Source organism: Sus scrofa, chromosome 1 (assembly GCF_054392235.1).
Source record: "Sus scrofa isolate SSC_HxYL_T2T_F1_AM1 chromosome 1, Sscrofa_HxYL_maternal_Yorkshire_Landrace_v2.0, whole genome shotgun sequence".
Taxonomy (NCBI): Eukaryota; Metazoa; Chordata; class Mammalia; order Artiodactyla; family Suidae; genus Sus; species Sus scrofa.
The window spans coordinates 129349234-129374993 of record NC_139383.1 but is presented as its reverse complement, the minus strand read 5'-3'; the positions used below and the strand labels follow the sequence as shown (position 1 = coordinate 129374993).

General features: G+C 42.7%; 2 protein-coding genes across 5 annotated transcripts in view; one reads left to right on the top strand and one right to left on the bottom strand.

The window, feature by feature from the left end:
• The window catches only part of SCG3 (secretogranin III), a 44717-nt gene extending 37772 nt beyond the window's left edge, over positions 1-6945 (top strand). Inside the window, exons 12-13 of one of the 3 annotated variants that reach the window (XR_014811348.1) lie at positions 4714-6228; positions 6606-6945. Coding sequence is in view for 2 of the 3 variants with exons in the window: in XM_084970185.1 (XP_084826311.1) it covers positions 4043-4117; positions 4714-4832 (194 nt within the window). In the remaining variant the exon portion in view is untranslated. Of the gene's footprint in view, positions 1-4042; positions 4118-4713 lie in introns of all 3 variants that reach the window. The other 2 variants (XM_084970185.1, XM_001925911.5) reach the window with 2 other exon arrangements.
• A 2157-nt stretch (positions 6946-9102) lies between these two features.
• Positions 9103-25749, bottom strand: LYSMD2 (LysM domain containing 2). Of its 2 annotated transcripts, none has more exons than XR_014811389.1 (3): positions 25229-25749; positions 11527-11858; positions 9103-9680 (listed from the first exon to the last, which is right to left on the bottom strand). XR_014811389.1 is itself a non-coding variant. In XM_005659606.4 (3 exons), the coding sequence occupies exons 1-3, from the start codon at positions 25714-25716 to the stop codon at positions 9638-9640; spliced, it is 666 nt and encodes a 221-aa protein (XP_005659663.1). In that variant the 5' UTR covers positions 25717-25749; the 3' UTR covers positions 9103-9637. The 2 variants fall into 2 exon arrangements, 1 of the variants encoding a protein (XP_005659663.1); XM_005659606.4 differs by having other exon boundaries at positions 25426-25749.
• Positions 25750-25760: the final 11 nt, after the last annotated feature.

The following is a 25760-nucleotide window of genomic DNA, read 5'->3' as shown; positions in this document are numbered from 1 at the left end:
GAAACTGGAGCCATTCAATTTCCCAGGAGCACCAAGGTCTGTAGGGAGGACCTGTAGACAGGGCTAGGGAGGTGGGCAGCTGCCAAGTCAGGAAGAGGCTTGTGCACCCTGCAAAGCAGGTTAATTTTAGCCGGAGGAGGCTAAATCAGGGCTTAATTAGGTTAAGAATTGAGAAATCTATCTGGCAGCAGTGTGGTTACAGACTGGGAAAAAAAAAAAAAAAAACCCAGAAGTCAGGCAAGAGCTAGGAGGCAAGGATCTGGAGCAGAAATGATGGGGCTTCTGCTAAGGTGAGGCAGAGGAAATGAAGAAAGGAGAAATTCAAGAGCTACATGGAAAGAAGATTCTAGTATGATTCCCAGGTGTCTGTCCAGAGCCATTGCAAAGCAATTCTTTTGAAATGAGATGAGCAGTGCTTTTAAAACTTGAAAATGCATTCAGATCACCTGTGAAGCTTCTAAATATCCTGCTGCCCACACAACCACTAAATCAAACTTGGAGGACAGGACTCAGGCATCAGCCTTTTAAATACTCTCATGATTCCACTCTCAACCAACTAGAGAACTGATGAGATAGAACACAGTGGGAGCAAAAGGTATTTTCAGCACCCCTTTAGCCTGTGATCATACATGTTGAGTGAGATGGAAACAATCACCAGTTCTTCACATATATTCTGTTTTATTTGGTTCAAAATGATGTGCATTTCTGGGCTGTCAGTTCCATTCAAATTCATATGAACCGTATTTCATCAAATCTGACATTGATTGAAAAATGCACCATTGTTTCATGTACCAAGAAGGAAGAAAAATTAAAACATGCCATCAGTGATTGCAAAGACTTTTAAAAAATTTTTAAGTTTATCTTAGAATCAATGTAAGGGAGTTCCCATTGTGTCTTAGTGGTAACAAACCTGACTAGTATCCATGAGGGTGCAGGTTTGATCCCTGGCCTCAATCAGTGGATTAAGGATCTGGCATTGCCATGAGCTGTGGTGTAGGTCACAGATGTGGCTGGCGTCCTGTGTTGCTGTGGTTGTGGTGTAGGCCAGCAGCTGTAGCTTCGATTTGACCCCTAGCCCAGGGAACTTCCATGTGCCGCACATATGGCCCTAAAAAGCAGTAATTATAATAATAATAAATGTAATACAGTACAAAAGTGCACTCTGAAACCAGTGTGAGTCAAATGGACAAACCATTTATTTTATTTTATTTTATTTTGTCTTTTTGCAATTTCTTGGGCCGCTCCTGCCATTTAGAGTTCGTGTTGTTTCTTTCGCTGCCTAACCTATGACTCTGACTCCTGATAGTGACCAGCAACATCCTGCAGTTCAGTCTTTCAGTTCCTTAAATGACCAACCTAGTGAAACAACTCTATGCTTACATATTGAAAGCTCTGTGAGCAAATTTCAGAATGACAGTGTGGGATCTGATGCTCCTTTCTGCTTACAGGAAGGGAGGGTGACACACAGTTTACCCTTCTGAAGGCAGGAACAGAGTGTTTTTCCTCCACTGCCTTCATATGTGCTCTGCCCATGTACAAAGCCCAAAGGTTTTGGGTCATCACTCAAAGCCTGTGGGGACCCAGTTCCTAGAGCCATGCAATGACTGTAGCTGTGTGAGCAGGAAGACTCAGTCAGCTCTGACCTTCCTTAACCTCTGCCAATGTCCTTTGCTTGGCAGAGGGCTGGGTAACCTGACTCCCCTTCCCCAGTCCAAGAAAGAGAAATCCATGCAAAAATGATGACCCATCTCATAAAGCTTTAAGTCTGTACTTAAAAAAAAAAAAAAAGTGCATCACAGCCCTTCTCTCTCTCCTCTCTCTTTCTTTTATTTATCTATTTTTTGATGGGCCCCACCCACGGCATATGAAAGTTCCCAGGATAGGGGTCACATCAAAGCTACAGCTGCCGGCCTACACCACAGCCACAGGAATGTGGGATCCTAGCTTCATCTGTACCTACACCACAGCTCACAGCAACACCAGATCCTCAACCCACTGAGCAAGGCCAGGGAACGAACCCTCATCCATCATAGATACTGGTCAGGTTTGTTACCGCTGAGTCACAATGGGAACACCAGCCCTTCTCTCTTTTAAGCCTTACAGCCTTTAAACCTCTTCTAAGTTTTCCGTCTAACTACTGATGGTGTACTCTAACAACCAGCTAGGGCGGAGCAGGGCTGGATGCCCGCGGCCTTTCCTCTGCACCACACTGTTTTCCCCACAGTGCACAGCAACAGCCATGTCATAAAGAGACCATTTTTCCATTTCAAAAGCAAGCAAAATATTTTCCTGTTTGTCCATTCCAATCACCTAGACCTCTTTACAGCATTTTGAGGAGTCTGCCTTTTGTCCCACTAAAGATGTTGACCCTGAACAGCTGGTATTAATTTGAACCAGTGATGAGCAAGAGGTGCCTCATTGTGCCCTACGAGTCGGTCAGGAACCAGCCTGTGAGGGGCACACAAAATATACACTCAGCTTGATTCTCTAACTCGTGCCCGAGAGAACGGAAAAGTCAAAAACTGAAACAAAACAGAGCCCTCCAAGCACTTAGTGAATGTTTGTTCTGCTCTTGTTAGATGCATCAAGTTCGCTAATTCCTTCAAGGCCGTAGGGTGGTCAAAGCAGTGACTACAGGCAGACCTGGATTCAGAACCTGACTCTCTCATGACCCGAGCAAGTTGACTTACCTCTTCTGTACTGTTTCTTCATCTCTGAAACAGAGACACTCAGGCTTTCCTCATGGGGTTTTGTGAGGAGCAAATAAGGTGATGGATGTAAAGCAACAATGCTGGGGGGAGCCTCTAATCTTCAGGGTTCTGCCCAAACCGGAAGGAGCAAACGTTGTCCTGGGTGGAGAAGCATCAAGCTCTCACTGAGCCTCAGCTCACCTGGACATGATAAACACCTGGTACTTGCAGAGAAGTTCTTCATGTCTGGCCTTCTTTTTTTTCCTTTTTAGGCCACACATGTGGCTTATGGAGGTTCCCAGGCTAGGGGTCAAATTGGAGCTACAGCTGCCAGCCTATACCACAGCCACGTGGGATCTGAGTCGCATCTGCGACCTATACCACAGCTCAGGGCAATACCGGATCCTTAACCCACTGAGCGAGGCCAGGGATCATACCCACAACCTCATGGTTCCTAGTCAGATTCCTTTTAGCTCCTGTCTGGTCTTCCTTTTGTGCAAGGGCTTAAAGATGCCCAAGGTACCCAGGTCTGGGTAATATTCAGGCTAGCTAAAGGTGGCCATGGAATGCTCTGGGTTTTTGTACCCCACTCTCTCCTTACTCTTCCCTTTAAAAACTGACAGAAAACAGGGCTCTGTTCCAGGGGCTACCAACTGCCAAGATGAATGGGACTGGCCACAAGGAAGGAACTGCCGCAAGGAACTCAGCCTCAGGCAACTCATATTCTGGAGGGTGTTTCCCCAAGTACTCCACGGTGTGGAAGACCCTCAGGCCCAGCTGGGGAGGACGGGGGTGTCAGAAATGTTGGTACCTCCCTAGGATGTAGCCATTAAAAGTGGTATTTCTGGGAGTTCCCTGGTGGTGCAGTGAGTTAAGGATCTGGCATTGTCACTGCTGTGCCTCAGGTCACTGCTGTGGCTTAGGTTCCATCCCTGGCCCAAGAACTTATGCATGTCTCCAGTGCAGCCAAAAAAGAAAAAGACAAAAATGGTGTTTCTGAAGAATACCCGTGTTCACTGTGTAAACCGAAAGGAGCGGAATATAAGATTGAATGTACACTTTGATCATAATTGTGCTGACATAGATACATTGACAGTGACATAGAACAAAATATCCACTGTGGTTATCAATGATCAATAAAATTCAGGTGAGTTAAATTTTATTTTCATGTTTCTGTATTTTCCATATTTTAATTAATAAGCATATGATACTTAAAGCATCATAGGAAGATGTGGGTTTGTTTTTTTCAAGCCTTCAGAAAGATGCCACCAGAAGCCTCCTTACTTGGTTGGAGATCTCTTTGTTTTTTTGTGAGTGGTTCAATGGTTTATATAAATTTTTTGTTTAAGTAGGACAAAGGAACCGCAAAGAGGTTGTGGTTTTGCTTTTCACTCCATGCATACAATTCAAACAGCATGAAAATCAAGGTAATTCTTAAAATGGAGGGGAAAGAGTGGGTTGTCACAGCAACATGGGCTTAACCAGTGTAATAAGTTCGGGAAGTCAGAACACCTGGTTCTGATTATAACTTTTACTCACTGCATGACCTTGAACAAGACACTTAAGCTTTAGAGGTTTGTTACCCCAAGTGTGTTTCCTGGACCAGCAGCATTGACATCTCCTGGGGGAGATGTCTGTTATAATGCAGAATTTGGGGCCCCACTTCAGACCTACTGAACACAAATATGCAACTTCTAAAGAGTCCCCGGTGATTGGTATAAACACTAAAATTTGTGAAGCTCTAGCTTATGAGTCTGTTCCCTCTCCGGTCAAATGAGGGCTGTTCTCCCCACCTGAATATCTTGAAAAGTTGTGATGAAGAGCGGATGGGATAATATAATGTACATAAGCAAGATCCGAAGCCACAAATTACTGCACAAATGCCGAGAACCAAAATGCCTTCCAATGAGAAGGACAGGGCACGGTAATGGTGTTGTGCGATATCTTCTTCACTAGTGGTAATCATTATAACAGGTTGTTCTTTCCTGATCTTTGCTCATGCTACTCTAATGATATTTTCCAGATTACGACCTTTCCAAAATGAGGGACTTCATCAACCGGCAAGCTGATGCTTATGTGGAGAAAGGCATCCTTGATAAAGAAGAAGCTGATGCCATCAAGCGTATATACAGCAGTCTGTAAAAATGGCAAATGATCCAGGAGTCTTTTAATTGTTTCAGAAAACATAGTATAGCTTAAAACACTTCCGTGATTAAAGTTATTTTGACCCAAGGTTTATTAGAAAGTGCTGAATTGCCAGTAGTTAACCTTTTAGAAGTGGTTAAAACATAGCTTTCTCGCCGTAAAAACTATCTGAAAAGTAAAGTTGTATGTAAGCTGAAATTTTGTATATAGAATCCTTATTTCCTTATAGATTTACATTTTATAACCAGATATATGTTGCTTTGGAAAAGCCCGTAATGGACTGAACTTAAAACTGAAACTTTTTCCCACTGTGTGACACTCATAAACACCCCCTGAAGAATTAAGGGGTTCTGTTTTCAAGGCATGCTGGGTACCAGAGCACCTCATAGAATGTCTGTTACAAGATGTCATTTCCATACCTGTTCCCTTTTGGGAGTTGAAATAAATTCACATTTCCTCAAAGCCTCTATATCTTAAAGTATAGCTATCTGCTCTTTTGGCTGTTCCTGCTGGCTCTTTATCAGGCCCAATGGCACAAAAAAAGGAACCTGAAAATGAATGGGATTTTCTGCATTTACTAACAATTTCCCCCCATTCTCAACATTTTTTGTTTGTTTTTATGTCTGCACCCGAGGCTTATGGACATTCACAGGCCAGGGATTGAATCTGAGTCACAGCTGAGACCAGCTGGGGCAGTGCTGCATCCTTTAACCCACTGGATCAGTCTAGGGAGCAAAACTGAGTCACTGCAGTTGGATTCTTGACCCACTGTGATAGTGGGGACTTTAGCATTTTCTATTAGTGAGTTTTCAGACATTGAGTTTTTCTCTTAAGAGGGACACCTATATACCTTCCAAGAAGACAAATGAGGTCATAAACACTACATAAAGCAAGGTAAAAAGTGATGCCAAATCTGAGTTATCTAACTGATCTTGATCCAAGTTAAGGTTTCTCAACAGAGAGCAAGAGGTCCAGGAGGTAGATTAAGTATAGCGATAACAACCATTCCCTTCCCTGTGAACCAAAGCGGGTAGATGAGTTTCACTAGAGGCCAAAGTTAAGGAAACTCAGAGCCCTGCACTTCCTCTTCCTCAGTCATCACCACAAACACAGTCCTTAAAGCCACATGCAGGACCCAAGATCTTTCTGAAGTGTTATAGGCAACATACCCAAACCAAAGAATGCTTTGAAAATGTATTATTCAGTTGAAATTAATGACAAAATATTTTTCTATTATATTTCAGTTAAAATCATGAAAATAACACAAAGGTGTGTATATCAGCTGTCATTACTTCTTATGGGCTTCTAATACCTGTCTTACAGGCCCATACCTCACTTTTTGCTGAGGACTGGGAAACACACACAGAGAAGCTACAAGAGGCTGTTTTCACAGGTAGGAGACCACTGCTCTCCTCATCCCCTCTAGAGTTGCAAAAACAAAAGCCATGGTCTGATACACACAGAGACAAAACTCAGCATGTTCTAGAGAAACCAATGTCCACTGGGGAATGGTGAGAGGGAAATAAAAACATCTTTGCCCGAACTATACCTGCTAGAGCACGATGAGTCAGACAGTGTGAATGAGTCATCTTTAATAATTCAATTCAATCCTACCTCACCAAGTCCCATAGTCCAAACACACTGTGGCTTCTACATTAGAATTAACTGGTTGTGACTCGAGCATTTTATACATTCACTTTTCTATGATTTACCTAAATATCTATGCTGTATTTTTACAAATAAGACATTTACTAAGGGAGTTCATTACAGCTTTCAGAACACATTGACATTCCTTAGCTACTGTTGATGACCAAGACGGAAAGGAGATCTTCTGTCCTGTGTTACACACGAGGAAACTGATTCACAAAGAGGGCACAGGAAATACTCAAACTCCAATGGTCAAGCAGCGGTAAAGCCGGGACCGAGGTTCTTGTCCCAGCTTCTTCCTCGACACTGTTTCTGTGTTCAAGGCAGCAACTAAAGGCCCCTAGCCCGGGACAGTTCAATTGCCAATGGTGAATTTAAAGTTTTTAGTAACTTGAAGATGAGGGGAGAGATGCTTTGGCTAGAAATTGTAAGACCTTAGACAAAAATAAAATACTCAGAAAAATATTTTTGAGTTTGTGGTCTTAATTTCAAATTTGAACTTATGTCTTTAGGATAGTGTTTTTGGATTTGTATGTTTTGGCTTACTCTCTAATTCCAGATTATTTTATGTTAAACAGCATAAAAACTCTGAATTCTTTTCTGGCCACACCCACGGCATGTGGAAGTTCCCAGGCTAGAGACTGAAACTGTGCTGCAGTTGTGATCTGTGCCACAGTTGTGGCAGTGCCGGATCCTTAACCCACTGTGCCACAAGGCAACTTGCAAAACTCTCCACATTTATTTTTCAAAAAGTTCCTGGGGAATTCCCGTCGTGGAGCAGCGGAAACAAATCCCACTAGGAACCATGAGGTTGCAGGTTGGGTCCCTGGCCTCACTCAGTGGTTTAAGGATCCAGCATTGCTGTGAGCTGTGGTGTAGGTCGCAGACGCGGCTCAGATCCCGTGTTGCTGTGGCTGTGGCGTAGGCCAGCAGCAAAAGCTCGGATTGGACCCCTAGCCTGGGAACCTCCATATGGCGTGGGTGAGGCCCCAAAAAGAAAAAAAAATTAAATTAAAAAATAAAAAATATAAATAAAAAAGTTCCTAGGCCCTTTTTAAGAGTCCTTGACCGTTTCTTACATACATTATTGTCACTCCTTATTTTTTTTCTTTTAATTTTCTGCTCTTCCAACTACCTCCCCATTGTTCAGGTAGTAGTGAATCGAAGAAAATAGCAAAGCAAGATCAAGGTATCATCCTATATCAGAGATGATAAGACTGTGAGAAAAAAAAAATGAGAAATGAAATTATGAGATGTTATCATGGGAAAAAGCATGGGAAAAAACCCACAAACACAAGGGATTATGTACATTATGAACAAACAAGAAATTCAAGATCAGCGCCAACAGCTATGGTTTCTCAGTCATGCCTCTGCTGGTCAGCCTCAAAGGATGGATATGGGCAGTTCTGGTTCTGCAAGTTCTGCAATAACACCTGAGGGCACTTGCTCAATGGAACACTTGGAGGAGCAAGGCAGGGAGAAGAAAATGAGAAAAGAGGGAGAAGAGAACTACTATCTGAATGATGGGGCGGTAGTTGGAAGGGCCGAAAATTAAAAGGTCCCTTTTGCCTCACAGAAAGCAGACCCCTCTTGGGAGGGATAAATATGGGGAATTTTTGTGAAAGCCTACAAATTTTGTGTGTGTGTGTCTTTTCAGGGCCACACCTGCAGCATATGGAGGTTCCCAGGCTAGGGGTCTAATCGGAGCTGTAGCCACTGGCCTATGCCACAGCCATAGCAACAAGAGATCCAAGCCACATCTGCGACCTACAGCATAGCTCATGGCAACACCAGATCCCTGACCCAGTGAGGGAGGCCAGGGATTGAACCTACAACCTCATGGTTACTGGTCAGATTCATTTCCGCTGTACCACAATGGGAACTCCAAGCTTACATATTTATTTAACCTGATACTTGAATAGAAATGGAAATAAAATACATTTAATTGTAAATATAAAATATGGCTTAAAGTTTACTGCTGTAATCTGGACATATACAAAAGTAAGACGAATTATGTGAATTAAAAACCTACCCCCTCAGGAGTTCCCATCGTGGGGCAGTGGTTAACGAACCATGAGGTTGCAGGTTCGATCCCTGGCCTTGCTCAGTGGGTTAAGGATCCAGTGTTGCCATGAGCTGTGGTGTAGGTCACAGATTCAGCTCGGATCCTGTATGGCTGTGGCTCTGGTGTAGGAGGGAGGCTACAGTTCTGATTAGATCCCTAGCCTGGGAACCTCCACATGCTGCGGATGCTGCCCTAGAAAAGGAAAAAAAAAAAAACCCTACCTGCTCAATTCAAAAGCACAGTGACTACACAACACTCTAGAAAGTGACTTACAATGAAATCTAAACTGGACACCAGTGTGTCCAGTCATGGTATTGTCTACTTCTTTTGATATATTCCATGGTTTTAGTAATCTGAAACACATCAATTCAAATATTATTTAAATGCAAAGGTTACTAGTAATTGCTATTTATCTGCTTTTAGATTTTTGAAACTATTTTCAAAATTGCAATTATAGTGATAAAAACCATTAGAGGAAAAGCTGTCACCATTTCAAAACTATAATTTAAACATTAATTTTATATTCCCATTTGTTGAAAAAATTGAAGACTCAAATATGAAAACATAGTTTATTTTCTCAGACTTTTGTAGTTTATTTTTACAAAATAGCAGACAAAATTTTTTTCTTTATAGTGATACAGAATAAGTAATACATATCGAAATATATATATTAGCACTTAAGTTATAAACACATAGCAAAATCAGCATCACTTAAACAGCAACCATGTTTTGCACATAATTAGGATTTCTCAAGGAGATAAACATTGTTTTCAGACTGAATATGTAAATAGTGTTTGAGGCTTTATGTCAACTAGTATTTACAAAAGCTAGTCTAAAAACTACAGCCACCTGCAAAAGTGATGAGCTTTAGGTCACAATTTTGCTATCATGCCATAATAAAGATTTAAAATTATAGAAAGCCAGAGGGAACCAATCACTTCAGTGCAACTGCTGTAGGTGGAACTACTTAATTGTGATTTAAAGATGTATGCCATGAGACTCCAAAAGGGATGCTTTTGAATTGTCAGTTGTTGGTTTCTTTACGATTCAACCATTTCTTAATCCAGGTTAGATTATGCCCTGCCAATCACTAACTGTGATAGAGGGAAGTTGCATAGGGACTGTCTTCATCTCTGAAAAAAAGAAATACAGCATAAATCAGTGTTTTAAAACTGTACTCAGAAAACTAACATATCTTCATTGTACAACTTAATATTCACTTGCCAATAAAAGAAAGGGGTATATCAACTTATAACATCATGCGTGCCTTGAAAGTTGTGTGAGATGCAAATCCTCGTTAAGGTATACCGCCCTGTCTCCATTTCATGACTATCTATCTTAGTTACTGGAATCAAGAATGATACTTGTAATATCTTTGTATTTGTTTATATTATATAAATTTATATTAAGTTATAAATTAATTATATTCACATTTCTGTTTGTTTATATCTTTAACATTCTACTTCTTTCTCAAAAAGATTTAAGGCACGTACAACAAAAGACATACATATAATAAGATGAATAAATTAGAAATTTAAAATCAGGACTAGAAAAAGGAGAAGGATCCGAATACATTAGCCATTAGCAATATTGCAGTAGCTGAAATGAGTATCAATTTTGCCTGCAAGCTTCCTCGTAGTCAGGGCGAAAAAGAAAGCACAGTGGTTTTGCCATTCTTGGAATCATAAAGGAAAAAGGAAACCAGTTCTATAGGAGGGAGAAAGACCTGCCCTAGTACCAAATTAAAGATCAAACAAAAACGCTCACATTGGAGTTCCTGTTGTGGTGCATCGGAAACAAATCCGACTAGGACCCATGATATTGCGGGTTCGATCCCTGGCCTCGCTCAGTGGGTTAAGGATCCAGTGTTGCCCTGAGCTGTGGTGCAGGTCGCAGACTCGGCTTGGATCTGGCATTGCTGTGGCTGTGCTGTAGGCCGGCAACTGTAGCTCTAGTTGGACCCCTAGCCTGGGAACCTCCATATGCCGTGGGTGTGGCCCTAAAAAAAAAAAGGCAAAAAATCCCCCCCCAAAAAAAACACTTACATGACCGCTTATGTAGGAAACAACAGACAATGTCCTTGACAAGTTTTATAAGGAAGAGTATTTTACAGCTATTCTCTAAAGCACTGCTTCCCCTGATGATGTCAACAAGATGTCTACTTGGATGTTCTCCAGAACTGCTACCTGGATAGTTGTGCTATTAAAGCAAAAAAGTAAACTTATTTTTATTTTATTTTTTTTTTTAGGGCCGCGCCCACGGCATATAGACTCCCCAAGCTAGGGGTCAAAACAGTGCTGCAGCTCCCGGCTTACACCACAGCCACAGCAACGCCAGATCCGAGCCACGTCTGTGACCTGCACCACAGCTCATGGCAACACCAGATCCCTAATTGACTGAGTGAGGGCAGGAATCACCTGCCTCCTCATGCATACTAGCCTGGTTCATTACCACTGAGCCACAATGGGAACTCCAGAAGCAAACTTTTTATAAGTAACAAAAACAAAAGCACTGCAACAGATAAAGCCTAATGCAAAATGCAGTAACATTTAGACTTTTACATTACAATTAAAATATAGCTTAAAATATAATTTTAAACTGGAATTAATAGTTTTTGAAGCAAAAAAAAAAAAAAAAATTGACCGTGCAAGGACATCTTAAGAGTAACTTATTCAGGAGTTCCTGTCATGGCGCAGTAGTTAACGAATCTGACTAGTAACCATGAGTTTGCGGGTTTGATCCCTGGCCTTGCTCAGCGGGTTAAGGATCCAGCCAGCATTGCCATGAGCTGCGGTGTAGGTTGCAGACGCGGCTCGGATCCCGAGTTGCTGTGGCTGTGGCATAGGCTGGCAGCTATAGCTCTGATTTGACCTCTAGCCTGGGAACCTCCATATGCTGCAGGAGTGGCCCTAGAAAAGGCAAAAAAAAAAAAAAAGAGTAACTTATTCACCCTCTGACTTTTTTCCAGCATATTCTTACCTGCTCTCTTCTTTTAGTTTCTTGGCTGCCTGTGTTGATAACTTAATCTGCAAGTCCAGCCTCTGCAAGAAATCTCTGGCTGTCACTTCCTCAGGCTGCACGGGCTGAATATCAGATTCTTGAGGACTGGGAGGAGAGAGGGTTTCCCCAGTTGCTACTAGCTCTTCTTCATGAGGAAAACCGCTATCAACAGTTTCATTTTCTGGAGAATCTATTGAGTTAAGTCCATTAAATAGCAAAGGCTTCTCTGATATAACTGGGATGTTCAAAGTTTTCTTCAGAAATATACAATCATTGGTAAACAGTTTGTTTGCCCTTTTAATCTGCTCCATCTAAAATATGAAAACAAAAAGCAACATTCATAAATTCCAAATTAGGGCTTTTTACACAACACAAACTAAAAATATTCATGAGAAAAATGTGTGCTATGCTTTCTCTGGGTCTGAAATTTTTAATTTGGGAATAGTCACCTCCCCAGATACCCTCCAAGTTATTTCAAGAAGTGCCAGGAAATTCTCTTGCGTGATTTTATAAAAAGAAGGACTCTCTTCCTCACCCCCACCATATAATTTCCCCTACAAGGCAGCTTTTGCCAAGCAGCCCTAAATCCCTGAAGTTAAAACATTTACTTAGCACTTATTTAATACGTTTCAATCTTATTTTAGCATTTCTATTATCTGATTTAAAAAAAAAAAACCAAACTTCCTCTTACTGTGATTTTCCTATGGAGTGCCTGCTGTCTCTAGAATATAACAGACACAGGAGGTGGTAAAGAAATAAGTACAGGGAGTTCCCATTTTGGTGCATCAGAACCAAATCTGACTAGGAACCATGAGGTTGTGGGTTGATCCCTGGCCTTGCTCAACAGGTTAAGGATCTGGTGTTGCCGTGAGCTGTGGTTTAGGTCACAGATGCAGCTCAGATCTGGCATTGCTGTGGCTGTGGTGCAGGCTGTCAGCTGCAGCTCCAATTTGACCCCTAGCCTGGGAACCTCCAAATACCGCAGGTACGGCCCTAAAAAGCAAAAAAAAAAAAAAAAAAAAAAAAGAAATAAGTACAATGAGGATTAGGAACAATGGTGCAGGCTGGAGCAGCAGTCATTAAGAAAGGCCTCATGGTTTGAGATGGAAACAATATAAAATTTGGTTCTGATGATCGTTGTATAACTATAAATGTAATAAAAGTCATTGAATGATTTAAAAAAAAAGTGAAATAAAAAAATAAAAGAAAGGCCTTATGGAGAAGGTAGGGTTCTGATTTTGATTCTTTGGACCTTAGATGTGCCTTAGAGACTGGGTAAAAGGGACAGATGAGGAAAGGAGGTAGGGAGCACTTTACATAGACTATCTCATTTTTTCTACTCTATGGATTAGGTATCTGAAAATTCACTTTACAAATAAAAGAAAAAAACTCAAGGAGATTAGGTACCATGGAATCATCACACAATTGGCAGATTAAAAAGTCAGAATTTACACAGGTTTCATAACTTCAAACTCTCAGAGCCCTCGAATACCTCCTCAAACCACAGACATGGGGGCGAGAGGCAGGGGTAAAAAGGTATTGTTATCTCCTGTAACCTTCCTAACAGTTCTGCGAGCTAGATATTATCATCTCCTTTTTACAAATGAAGAAAGGGAGACTCAAGAGAGGTAAGTGGCATGCCTAAGCACACAAACACAGGAAGTGCAGATAAGATGCAAATGATGCTAGTATAGCACTGTCAGAGAAACACCTACTCCTGTGTTCATCACACGCTACCATTGTGCATCTGCAGACTCCTCCACTAACTAGCCTGGGGATTCGCACTGTGCCTTTGCATGCACTGTGCCTTCTGATTTTCACCACAGCTCTGTCTTGTGAGGTACATCACCAAGACAGTTTGGTACAACAGCTAAGTCTACAGGCTGAGGAACATGGCAGACCTGGTTTCACATCTCAGAGCCACCAACACTAACTGTCTAAACATGAGCTTGTTACTTCTCTCATTGAGCCTGTTTCCTCATGTGTAAAATAGGTATCATCTACCCTTCACAGGGCTGGAAGGATTAAGTAAGAGATATATGTATATATATATGCATAGAAGATACAGCTGAAGATACAGATATACAGATACAGATGAAAGAGAAAGATGGACAGAGACTGTTCAGCAGTAAATGGTACTTACTACCCACCATTTCTCCCATGAAGAAATTAAGGCACACAAGAGATGATGATGTGATCAAGTGCACACAGCTCTTAAGATGTATGAACCAGAATTTCTGCCTGACTCTAAAATCCACAGAACACACAGGATTAAAGTGCATGACTAATAGAACCCAATTCTGGGATCCTTTAATGCCAAACTGATGAGTGAAAAAAATCCATTTCCACTTCAAAGAGCCTGAAGAAACAACAGTCAAATAAAACGGACCCTGTTCCTCCTGTTTTCTAACTATAACCTGAATCCACACAAACAATACATTTGAAGCTTTCTCTCTCTCTTTTTTTTCCCTTTCCTTTTAAAGCTACTACATTAACGCATCTTTTGTGTAGGGTGGTCTTTTGTGTTCTAGTCTCCAGTTAAAGGAGAGAAGGAAAGGGTGAGAAAGGACATGAATAGGCAGGTACTTTTTACTTTTTCATCTCTTTAGAGCTGCACCCATGGCATATGGACGTTCCCAGGCTAGGGGTTGAATCAGAGCTGTAGCTGCTGGCCTATACCACAGCCACAGCAATGCAGGATCCAAGTTGTGTCTTCGATCTATACCACAGCTCACAGCAATGCTCCTAACCCATTAAGCAAGGCCAGGAATTTAATCTGTCCTCATTGATACTAGTCGGGTTCATTACGCTGAGACAGGTACATTTTAAAACAAATTAAAATCTAAAAATATTAAGTATCTCTGGTCTAGATTTGGGGGAGCCAAAAACTTGAATACTGTATCCATATGAGGTTCTGTTTAATTTGCCTTGTTTTTATCACCCAGCATCCCCATCCTCCATCTCTCTCAGTATAAGGGTGTTGGGGCCACTGAGCCCTCCTCTAGCTCCAGGGTGAGTACATGAGTCATTCATGCCCTTTGGAACATCACAGTGCCCAGGATTTCCTGACAGATCACAGTCCCATCTCAGAACAATTCAGAGACCCAAGGAGAAAGACCTCTATTTTTCCAGCTGGAAAGACTTGAGCCCAGAGTTGCTAGTCACCATTCTTCCACCACAAGGAACCTCACAACAAGGCCACCTTGGAAGAGAGCCATCAGACCTCTGAAGCCAGAATACCCTAGCACCCTTCAGTTCCAGTAATGAGCCAGTAAATGCCATTTTTGGTTCATTTTTGTCCTCAGTGCTTTTTTTTTTTTTTTTTTTTTTTTTTGCTTAGGCCAATTTATGTTTTCTATCACTTGTAAATGAAAGAACCCTCGCTGATACACGGATACAGTGCCCTTTGAAAGACTTGTTGGCAGGGGCCTACAATTGCTAATAGTCACTGTTTTCTGCCAATAATGATGGAAGAGAGAAACAGCCGGGAACATCAGGATCTGACTGCTGAGGCTGGGCTTTGAACACCAACCACAAACTCCTTAAGTTTCTTCAGAGGAAGAGCTGTTAACTCTATAGCTTTCCAGTTCAAACAAAGATCATATACACACGAAGTGCTTAGGATGGATGGATGGATGGATGGATGGATGGATGGATAGAGGGATGGATAAATTAATGCAGGTCAGAGAAACAGGCATAAAAGATGAACCCAGAGAAGTAACCAGAAGAGGGTAGTAAGTTATCTGTTGTGTTGGTTATTCTTCCTTAAAACCCACCCTCCCCTCCCAATCCATCCCCTAATCTTCTTGTTCTGACCCCAGGAGGCTGGCCTTTTCAGAACTGCACTCCCCAAGCCCCCCTTATTTTTGGCAATCCAGTTAGTGTTCCAAAGGAAAGCACCAGTAGAACGACCACACCATGACTCTGGTGCCTGATCCCTCTAAGGCAGATTTCCTTCCAGGCAGCTCCTTGGCCACTCCTCCCATTCTCCTCCGTGTTGGTGTCGGGTATGTCCCGGCCCCTGGCCCTCAGGCCTGGGGGTAGTATTTCCCTGCTGTTGCTATCTCGGGTGCTCCACCACCCCTTCCTGGTTCCCTTAATGCTATTCATACTTCCGTAAATGTTCCTTCATTAAATCCTCTTTGTCCAAACCCTCTGAGTGCACTATCTGTATCCTGCAGGGACCCTGATTGATATATCCATCACTCAGAGCAAGACAGGCCATCACAGCCAGGCAAGGAGCTGATGGCAAGGAGCTGATGACAGGGAGCAGCAGGCAAGGGGAATGGGCAGGGTTCCCCTAGCTCATGTGCATGCTGTTGTACCACTGATTCACTAGCAGAACTGCCTCTTTTTTTTTTAATACATTTTTTTAAATTAATTTTTTCCCACTGTACAGCAAGGGGATCAAGTTATCCTTACATGTACACATTTTTTCCCCCACTTTTCGTTCTGTTGCAATATGAGTATCTAGACATAGTTCTCAATGCTACTCAGCAGGATCTTCTTGTAAATCCACTCTAAGTTGTGTCTGATAACCCCAAGCACCCAATCCCTCCCACTCCCTCCCTCTCCCATCGGGCAGCCACAAGTCTATTTTCCAAGTCCATGATTTTCTTTTCTGTGGAGATGTTCATTTGTGCTGGATATTAGATTCCAGTTATAAGTAATATCATATGGTATTTGTCTTTGTCTTTCTGGCTCATTTCACTCAGGATGAGATTCTCTAGTTCCATTTCCATGTTGCTGCAAATGGCATTATGTCATTCTTTTTGATGGCTGAGTAGTATTCCATTGTGTATATATACCACATCTTCCTAATCCAATCATCTGTTGATGGACATTTGGGTTGTTTCCATGTCCTGGCTATTGTGAATAGTGCTGCAATGAACATGCGGGTGCATATGTCTCTTTTAAATACAGTTTTGTCCAGATATATGCCCAAGAGTGGAGAACTGCCTCCTTTAACAAGCCTGTGAGCTTCCCCATGTCAGGAACTGCTTCATCTCTATCTCAGCATTGCCACAAAGCATTTAAGGTGTATGTGACCCTTATGGTTTAGACTCTAAGATGACACATGGATGCCAGCATCAAGGACATCAGGGTTATCCAGACATAGTTAGCATCAATGTAGGAATCAATCAAAATGTGGGCAGATTTGAAACTGAAGGTGAAAACAGGCAAATGAGGTTAATACAAGGTATTACAAACAAGGGCTCTGGGGCCATACTTTCTAGATTCAAATCCTGGCTGTCCAATTTTCTAACCATTCCCTATATCCATTTTCTTTCCTATAAAGTAAGGAAAATAATAGTACTTTTGACAAAATATGACCATTATGAAAACTAAATGAATTAATTCATGTAAAACCTTTAGAATAATGTAGGCACACAGGAAGCACTTAAAAATGCTAGCAACTATTATTAAATGTGGTGAAAATGAGAAAGTTACAAGTAAGGGCAGATCCTAGCATATACTCAGCAAATGAGAAGGGAAAAGGTAGGAATTTTCTCCCAATAAAAAATATTTCAGTAGTTCCCATCATGGCTCAGCGGTCAACGAACCCGATTAGGTACCATGAGGTTGCGTGTTCGATTCCTGGCCTTGTTCAGTGGGTTAAGGATCCGGTGTTGCCGTGAGCTGTGGTGTAGGTCACAGATGCGGCTTGGATCCCACATTGCTGTGGCTGTGGTGTAGGCTGGCAGCTACAACTCCGACTGGACCCCTAGCCTGGGAGCCTCCATATGCTTCAGGTGCAGCCCTAAAAAGAAAAAAATTAAATAATTAATTTTAAAAATACATATTTCAGAGTTCCTTCTGTTATGTAACAAGATCAGTGGTCTCTGGAGTGCCAGGACTCAGGTTTGATCCCTGGCCAGGCACAGTGGGTTAAGCATCCAGTGTTGCAGCAGCTGTGGCATAGGTCACAACTGCAGCTTGGATCTCATCCTCGGCCCGGGAACTCCATAAGCTGAGGGGCAGCCAAAAAACATTTTTTTTCCCATAAAGTAAAAATATATAAAGAAAATTTCATGTAAATAAGCCCAGTTGAATAACATATTTTCTCACTACCATTGGTATGGGTGTTGTTTTTTTCAAAAGGTAATTATTTTTATCTTAATTTGTTCTCCTTTACAAGCATAGGCTCCAAACTTTGTTACAAGCACAAAAGTTAGGGAATGACACCAGCCATGCAAAAAAAAAAAAAAAAACAGGGAAAAAAGGATTCCAGCCAAAAAGAGAAGTTGCAATGCCCCAGAGTAGGAAAAAATAGTATGGCTGAAATATAGGGAGTAACAAGCAAGCTGCAGGCCACTCATATAATAAATAAAATTTGGATTTTTTTTCTTTTTATGGCTGCACCCTTGGCATATGGAAGTTCCCAGGCTAGGGGGCAAATCAGAGCTGCAGCTGCCAGCCAAAGCCACAGCCACAGCAACACTTCCAAGCCATATCCTCAACCTACACCACACTTTGCAGCAAGGCCAGAGCCTTAACCCACTGAGCGAGGTTGGGACATCCTCATGGACACTATGATGGGTTCTTAACTGCTGAGAACTCCTGGATTTTATTTTAAATATGATGGGAAGCCACTGGAGGGTAAAGGAAGGGAGTGACATAATCTGATTACAGATGAAGATCATTCCATTTCCTGTGGAAAATGGATTTGTAAGAAAGAGGCATTAGTGGAAACAGGAAGCCCAGTTATGGAAGAAACTGCAAGGGCACAGACAAGAGATATAAATAGTCCCAAATAGTGAAGTGATATTTTAATTTGCTTTGGAATGTTTTATACTTTTATCTGAACTTAGATGGGCCTAATATTATAGGAATTTCACCTCACATAAAACTAAGAAAAGTCATGATCCAATCCAAAGAAGAGCTGGGAAACTCTGCAGCTTTCCCACCTGCCCTCTGTTTAATATTTCATACTACCCAGTTAATGCTAAGAATAGAAAGCGTGCCTCTTCAAAGTGATGCAGAACTACTCTCTGTTTCTTAAGAGCAGATGACAGGGTTGGGAAGAGATGTAGCAACCAAATGCTTTCATTTTACAAGTCTCTCCTAATCAGGACTAAATAGCATGACTCAATGAAATGTACTGTCTGCTCACTAAGAAACAGATTATGGAATAATTAATAAGAGCTGACAGAATGGCCACAAAGTTGACCATGGTGAAATTAGGAAGAACAAATGTCATCAACAACTTAATTTTAAATGACTCCCCTGTAAATACGTTTTGTAAAGGTGAATTCACTCCAAAGAAACTCACAAAACTTCCCAGGAAAAGTTATCTCAGTAGCTGTTGCTGGGCATGACCAAGAACTCTCCCCAAAGGCTACGTGGGTTATAGCTTCATTAGTCACCTGCCTACCTTGGAATGCAATACTCAATGCTTCTTTTTCTTCCTCTCATTACTTAAAAAAAGACAAAGCCTTCCAAAAATATTTCAGGACACATAATAACTAACATTTACACCACCCTATTACATCCCTTACAGAATATTTCCATATATAAATAACTCTCATTTGATTGTTTATTTAATTATCATCATTTTATAGGGAAAAAAAGACTTAAATATTAAATGATTCTCTCAAGATCATTTTCTAGTAAATGCTGCATTCAGCCTCCTCACCCTGCTGTCTCCTATTAAATTTTATTTATTTATTTTTTTCTTTTTAGGGCCGTACCTGTGGCATATGAGAGTTACCTGGCTAGAAGTCGAATCAGAGCTTTAGCTGCTGGCCTATGCCACAGCCCTGGCAACACCAGATCTGAGCCGTGTCTGCGACCTACACTGTACCTTGGTACTTTGCAGCAACATTGGATCCTTAACCCACTGAGTGAGGCCAGGGATTGAACCCAAATCCTCATGGATACTAGTCAGATTCTTTTTTTTTTTTTTTTTTTTTTTTTGTCTTTTTGCTATGGAGGTTCCCAGGCTAGGGGTCGAATCAGAGCTGTAGCCACCGGCCTACACCAGAGCCACAGCAACGCGGGATCTGAGCCACATCTGCAACCTACACCGCAGCTCACGGCAATGCCAGATCGTTAACCCACTGAGCAAGGGCAGGGACCGAACCCGCAACCTCATGGTTCCTAGTCGGATTCGTTAACCACTGCGCCATGACGGGAACTCCCACTAGTAAGATTCTTAACCTGCTGAGCCTCAACAGGAACTCCTCCTATTAAGTTTTAGGTGTTGGTGGTGATCAGACTCTTCCACTGCCATGTGCTAATGAGAAAAAGGATTTATTTCTTCTTCATGCTATCTCAGAAGAATATATGAGATTCCACTTATGAAATGTCCAGAAAATGCAAATGTATAGATTATAAAGCAGATTCATCGTTATCTGAGACTATAGAAAGGACAGGGAGTAAGGCCAATGGGAACAGGGACTGTTTTAGGATGATGGAATTATTCTAAAATTGGACTGTGGTGATGGTTGCACAACCCTGTAAATTTACTAAAAGTTCTTGAATCATATACTTCTGATGGGTGAATTTCATGACATGTAAATTGTGACTCAAGAAAACTGTGTTTAAATAAAGAATGCCTGAGAATCTATGAAAACCCCCAAACTACTCAGGCCTACTTGATCAGCTCTCATGACAGCTGGCACTATTTATTTATGGTTCTCTGCCCTTTGACCAGAAAGGTCAACAATTTCTACCAGCAGCAGGGGCTAAAGTGATAAACACAAAATATTTCCATATACTTATATTTCTAACTTGCCACACTTGTTCCCCCTAACATGACCATTTTACCTAACCATTTTACCTTTTCTCAGCACTGTGACTTCCGATAGGGGAAGTTAAGAAGCAAGTGAGCTTAGCAGCTCATAATAAGAGAAAGAGAAAACCCTGGGAATGAAATTGGACAGGAATGATTTGGGACACTGAGGACAATGGTCTGGAGAGGGTAGAGAACAGAGAAGTTTCCAGGGGGTAGCAAAAAGATGAAGAAATGGTTTATGTAAATAATAGGGTTCCTCCTGCCTCTCACTACTTTCTGTTTCTACACAGAGCTTCCAAATGAAAAGTTCGCAGAGACTGCCTGGAGCTGGTAGCTTGCATCCAATTGGAAGGAGCTAGGATCACCCCAAAAGCTGTAACAAAATCTAGAATACTGGGTTAGGGAGAGAGACTTACTCTCTCAGTGGAGATAAGCACAGCCAGGATAATTCCAGCCCGAGTAAGTTTATGTCTGAGATCTGAACTATACATGACCGTTCCTCAGCTCAGCCCCAGTAGTTTCAGTTTCCCAGATCTACTTCCTGCAATGCCTCTTACTCTGCTAGAGATGCTCAAACCTATACCTATATTTGATTCAATGTAAAGACCCACAGCTGGTGAGAAGGGAGGAGACAGGCATGTAGTACCAGTGGCAGCAGTAGTCTTCTTTCATAGGTTAGAGAGTTAGCCTCAAGTCACACTTTGCAATTCAAGTCAAACAGGCTGCACCCCCAATTCAAACCCTACCCTGGACCTGGTCTTTCAGGATCTGCTCAACTCCAGGGCCTGGTGATTTCATACCAGCCAGGTTGTCCTGTGGATTAAGTCCACATGTGTGGGGAGGACCCACCACATGCCAGGCTAGGCACAGAATAAACAGAGATGAATCAGACAAGCTCCCTAGCTTCCATAGCAGCTACAGGCTAGGACAAAACAGTAGCCAACAAACTCATCATGAATAGAAGACAATACGTGTTACCTTGTAGTCCCCAAATCTAGCAAGGGCCTCAAACAAACCAAGCTCAGTAAAAGTAGCTAAAAAATAATGAATGCCAGTTATTAATAACTACGGGTGACTTAAAAAGGGATGATGAGGAGTTCCCATGTGGCTCAGCAGGTTAAGGACCCAATGTGGTCACTGGAAGGCTTGAGTCACTGCTGTGGCACAGGTTCAGTCCCTGGCCTGGAAACTTCTACATGCCATGGGTGTGGCCAAAAACAAAATTCCTTTAATTAAAAAATAAAAATAAGGGATGATGTGAAATACATCATTGAGATATTTTCTAAGTCACTGGCAGAAGAACTGGGGTCCATCAGATGCCAGGCTTAGCAGGTTCTTCAACATTTATATTCTTCCTTCCTATAGTGAAAACTCTTGGATCTCTGGGTGCATCTCTAGGGCAGAGATGTTCAAATTAAACAGTAAGCAAGTAAACAGAAAATGTAGAACATATCAGCAAATCATCCAGAACTGCTTCTTACCACTTTCTTTTCTCCTGCTTTGGTCCAAACTACTATTCTCTTTCACCTGCATTATTGTAAAAGCCTCCATCCTATCTGGTCTCCCTGCCATGACACTCGCCCCAACTACAACCTATTCTCAAAGTAGCAGCCAGAGTGATCCTTCCAATGCATAAGTCAGATCATGTCACTCTTCCACGCAAATTTCCCTAGTGCTTCGCTATTCCAGGGCCTCGTCAACTATGCTTCCACGTCAGGGCCTTTGCACCACTCCCTTTGCACCATTCTGCCTAGAATGTTCTTCATATATCTCTGCACAGCTCCCTTCCACACCTCCTTTTCCGTGAGGTCTTCCACAGCCATAGCCACATAGGATCCTTAACCCAATGAGCGAGGCCAGAGATTGAACCCACATCCTCATGGTTACTAGTTGGGTTCATTACCACTGAGCCACTAAGGGAACCACTGGATTTTTTATTTATTCATTAACATATCACCATAAAGGCAGAAGTTGGGAAAAAGAAAAAAAGAAAAAGGAAAATTGGATTAATGATAAATACTGTTGAGAAAACAAAACAGGAAAAGGGGGTAGGGCACTGGAGTGAGGAGGTTTGAAGTTGACATGGAGTAGTCAGGAAGGCCTCAGGGAGAAGACATTTCAACAAGACTTAAAGGCAGGGAGGGAACAAGTTACATGGCAAATATCAGCTATATAATTTGCAAGGCCCAGAGAAAGTGGGAAATGTGAGGCCTTAGTTCACAAATTATTAAAAATTTCAAGACAGCAATAGCAGAGCATTAAGTACAGGGCTCTTCTAGGTAGCCTGTGTGACTGCACGGGTCCCACACCAATGAAGTGGCCCTGCACATGGCCTCGGGAAAAGTGTGAAACAGCAAGTTCAAAGTCCCCAAGAAGGGACAGTGCATAGAGAATGAGCAGAGAGGCCATGCTTGTAAAACATGAACATTTCTAGGCTCTTTTACTGGATACTCTGATCCAGCACATTTGAGGTTCGTCTGTCCAGCAGCATTCTCCTGTCTGGATAAGTTTGAGGAACACCAATCCATCCTCACATCTTGGGATGTACCCTGCTGCTAGCTGTTGTGTACCACTCAGATAGTCAGTTTCCAACTTGTTCCCCTGGTCACCTTGGGTTGGCAGCCAGAGTCTCTGCTCTGGGAACCTCCATGTGCCTAAAATACGACGGGCTCTTCCTAGTCTGCCCCACCAAGGGATAGAGTGAAGTCCTCCTGGACTCCCAGCTGGATGGCTAGAGATCTGCAATGGGCAGCCAGACTTCCCTGAGTGTTCCTTCTCCTCTAAGGAAGACTATGGAGCTGTACTCTGCTCTCACCATTCATGGGATGTTAAAGACAGCTATTTGCCTAGACTAACTTAATTTCCAGGTGCACTGTCTTGGGTCTTTGAATCTCCAACATCTATCCCTTACTCCTTTAAACAATAATTAAATATGATGTGGATGATCTTGGCAATCAATATTAGACACTTAACTCACTCAACTTCTTTCTGTTCGGTCAGGGAACCAAAAAGACTTTTCTGCCTTTTTAGCTTCCATATAAAATACTAATTTCCAATGAGTAAATCTAATTAACATCTGTAGTTACTATCTGCAAGAATATCACTTTATTGTTATGGTGAGTATTTTCACTTTCACTAGTTCTAGATAACTAGTGGAAAGTCTTTCTAAAAATGTCAACTAGAGTTCAGGGTCCAAAGTAAATGTAACAAACCAGTGGTTCTCAGCAACAGTGAGTTCTTCCTGGGGACTATGTGGCAATGCGTGGATGCAGGTGGAGGGTGCTATTGGCTCTAGCGGGTGCTAGAGGGCAGAGATCAGAGATGCTGCTAAACATCCTACAATGCACAGAACAGCCCCCATGACAAAGAATTATCCATTCCATGGTATCAATAGGACTACGATTGAGAAACCTTGAAAAAGACTTTGCAGCTACAGATTATAATTCCCAATTCACTATACTTGAGCTTAACATCTTAAAATCAAACCTTTAAAAGATAATGAAACAAAATCTCATTTACACTGTAATGAAAAGAATAAGGTTGAGTAACGGGACCTACATTAGTGAAAACAGGGATTAGAAAGCATTTGATCAAAGGTGGAGAACTGCAGTAAGCTGATGTTTAGGATCTCAAAGGAACCCAAGTGAAACCGTGGAGGGCAGTGGGGCACAGAGAGATTACAGTGGGTCGGGACCAGAGAAATTACACTTCTCTGGGTGTCATGGATTCCTAGGTGCAGTCCACCTAGTCTAGCAGATAAGATGCATAGATATCAGACAGAAAAGACCTCCCTTCTTCAGCAACCAAGATGCTAAGAGATCTCTTGACAAGAATAGGATAAAAATAAAAGGATGGAAATCAGAAGTAATACCTAGGGCAAAGCAAATGCTTTATCACGGTGCTAATTCAAGCTGGTTTCAATGAATAAGCATACTTGGAAAATATCCTTACCTCTCATCTATCTTCTCCTTTGTAAAAAGATTAATTACACTTATCTCCAAGGCTTACTAGGAAAACCAAACTGACTAAGAACAAGATGGAACAAGACAAATGCAATGTCTGGCACATAGCAGGCATTCAGCAGAAGGTAGCTTTCTTCTGGCTCTGACTCAAATCAGGTTCCATGAATGCAGGTATAGGAAGTGAAGTTCCCTGTTCACACTTAAAAACTCTCCAGAGGACGAAATGGGGCTATCCATGGTATGAAGTTGTCAGGACATGTCTGTACAGCAAGATCCCTGCTCTCAAAAATGTTAAAATGGTGGGAGGACCTGCCAATTAAACACATACAAGCTCGAGTGTACACAATAAATGACTCAGCCTCTGTCACTTGTAAAGGGTCAGAGTTTCACTTGAAGAGGAAGATAAGATCACCTTTTTTCACATTGCTGTCTAGGGTACTTCAGGAAAGAACACTCAAAACTGATATAGAACTTAAATGTAAAAGGGCCATCACCTAGTTCAGAGTTAATTATAAGTAATTTTAATGAAACAGTACGTTCCCTCAGGTTTCCATGCTCTTCTCTGAGGTGTAATGCAATAGGCCCAAGACACACACCCTTGTAAATTTATAATAAACACAGCTCTCCAGCTCATCTAGAACACATTCTTGGCTGCTGCTTGGCGACAGGTGTCACATTTACAGTTGCCAGTGAGCCCCGGGGTGTAATTTCACTTCTAAATAAAGAAGCATAATCAATAGAACCAGAACCATCCTGCGCGAACAGTACCCCTCCCTGACTCATTACAGCGCTTGTTTACCCAGAAAACAAAATTCTCTGTCCTAGTCCACACCTCAATTCGGCTTTCAGAAAATATATCGCAGTATGAAAGTCGGGCGAATCCGGCTCCCGGTGGTGCAAACGCCCTGGTTCTCTTTGGCCTTCCTCACGCGACAGATCTGGTCCAAGTGTGGGCAGGGCACCGGGAACTCAATGCACCCACCTGGATGGAGCCCTGGTGGCCCACCCCGCTGGGTACGGGGCCGGCTCCGGTGACCGTCGCAGTCCCGGCAGCGCGCGCTGGGCGAGCCCTCAGAGCCAAGCCGCAGTGGACTGAGGGCTGCCTCCTCGACGCCCCGCTCCTTGCGCGCCCCACCCCGAGCCGCCGGCCCCCAGCCCGCGTCCGCCAGCCCTGCTCACCGAGACTCCGTACTTGAGCGCGATGCCCTGCAACGTGTCGCCGGCGCGGACCCGGTGCTCCACATGGCGCTCAATGACGCCGGCGCCCAGCGGCGCCCGCACGCTGGCCGTGCTGCCGTACGAGCGGGTCTTGGTGCGCGCCAGGCTCAGGGACAGCTCGGCCTCCTCGGCCTCGGAACTCGAGCGCGAGCGCGGCGGCGGCGGCGGCGGCGGCGGCGGCGAGGGGGCTGAGGGCCGGGGCGTGCGGGGGCCGCCTGCCCGCAGGGACCGCGCGGGCGAGGAATCCGCCATGGGTCCTGCGGAGGCCGCCAGGTCGGGAAGCTCGCCAAGGGGGC

Coding starts and splice junctions, on each gene's coding strand:
- LYSMD2 (XM_005659606.4), bottom strand. CDS start 25,716: ATGGCGGATTCCTCGCCCGCGCGGTCCCTGCGGGCAGGCGGCCCCCGC. Junction 11,859..25,425: donor CGCTCAAGTACGGAGTCTCG/GTGAGCAGGGCT, acceptor TTCATATTTTAG/ATGGAGCAGATTAAAAGGGC. Junction 9,681..11,526: donor AAACTAAAAGAAGAGAGCAG/GTAAGAATATGC, acceptor TCTTTTTTTCAG/AGATGAAGACAGTCCCTATG.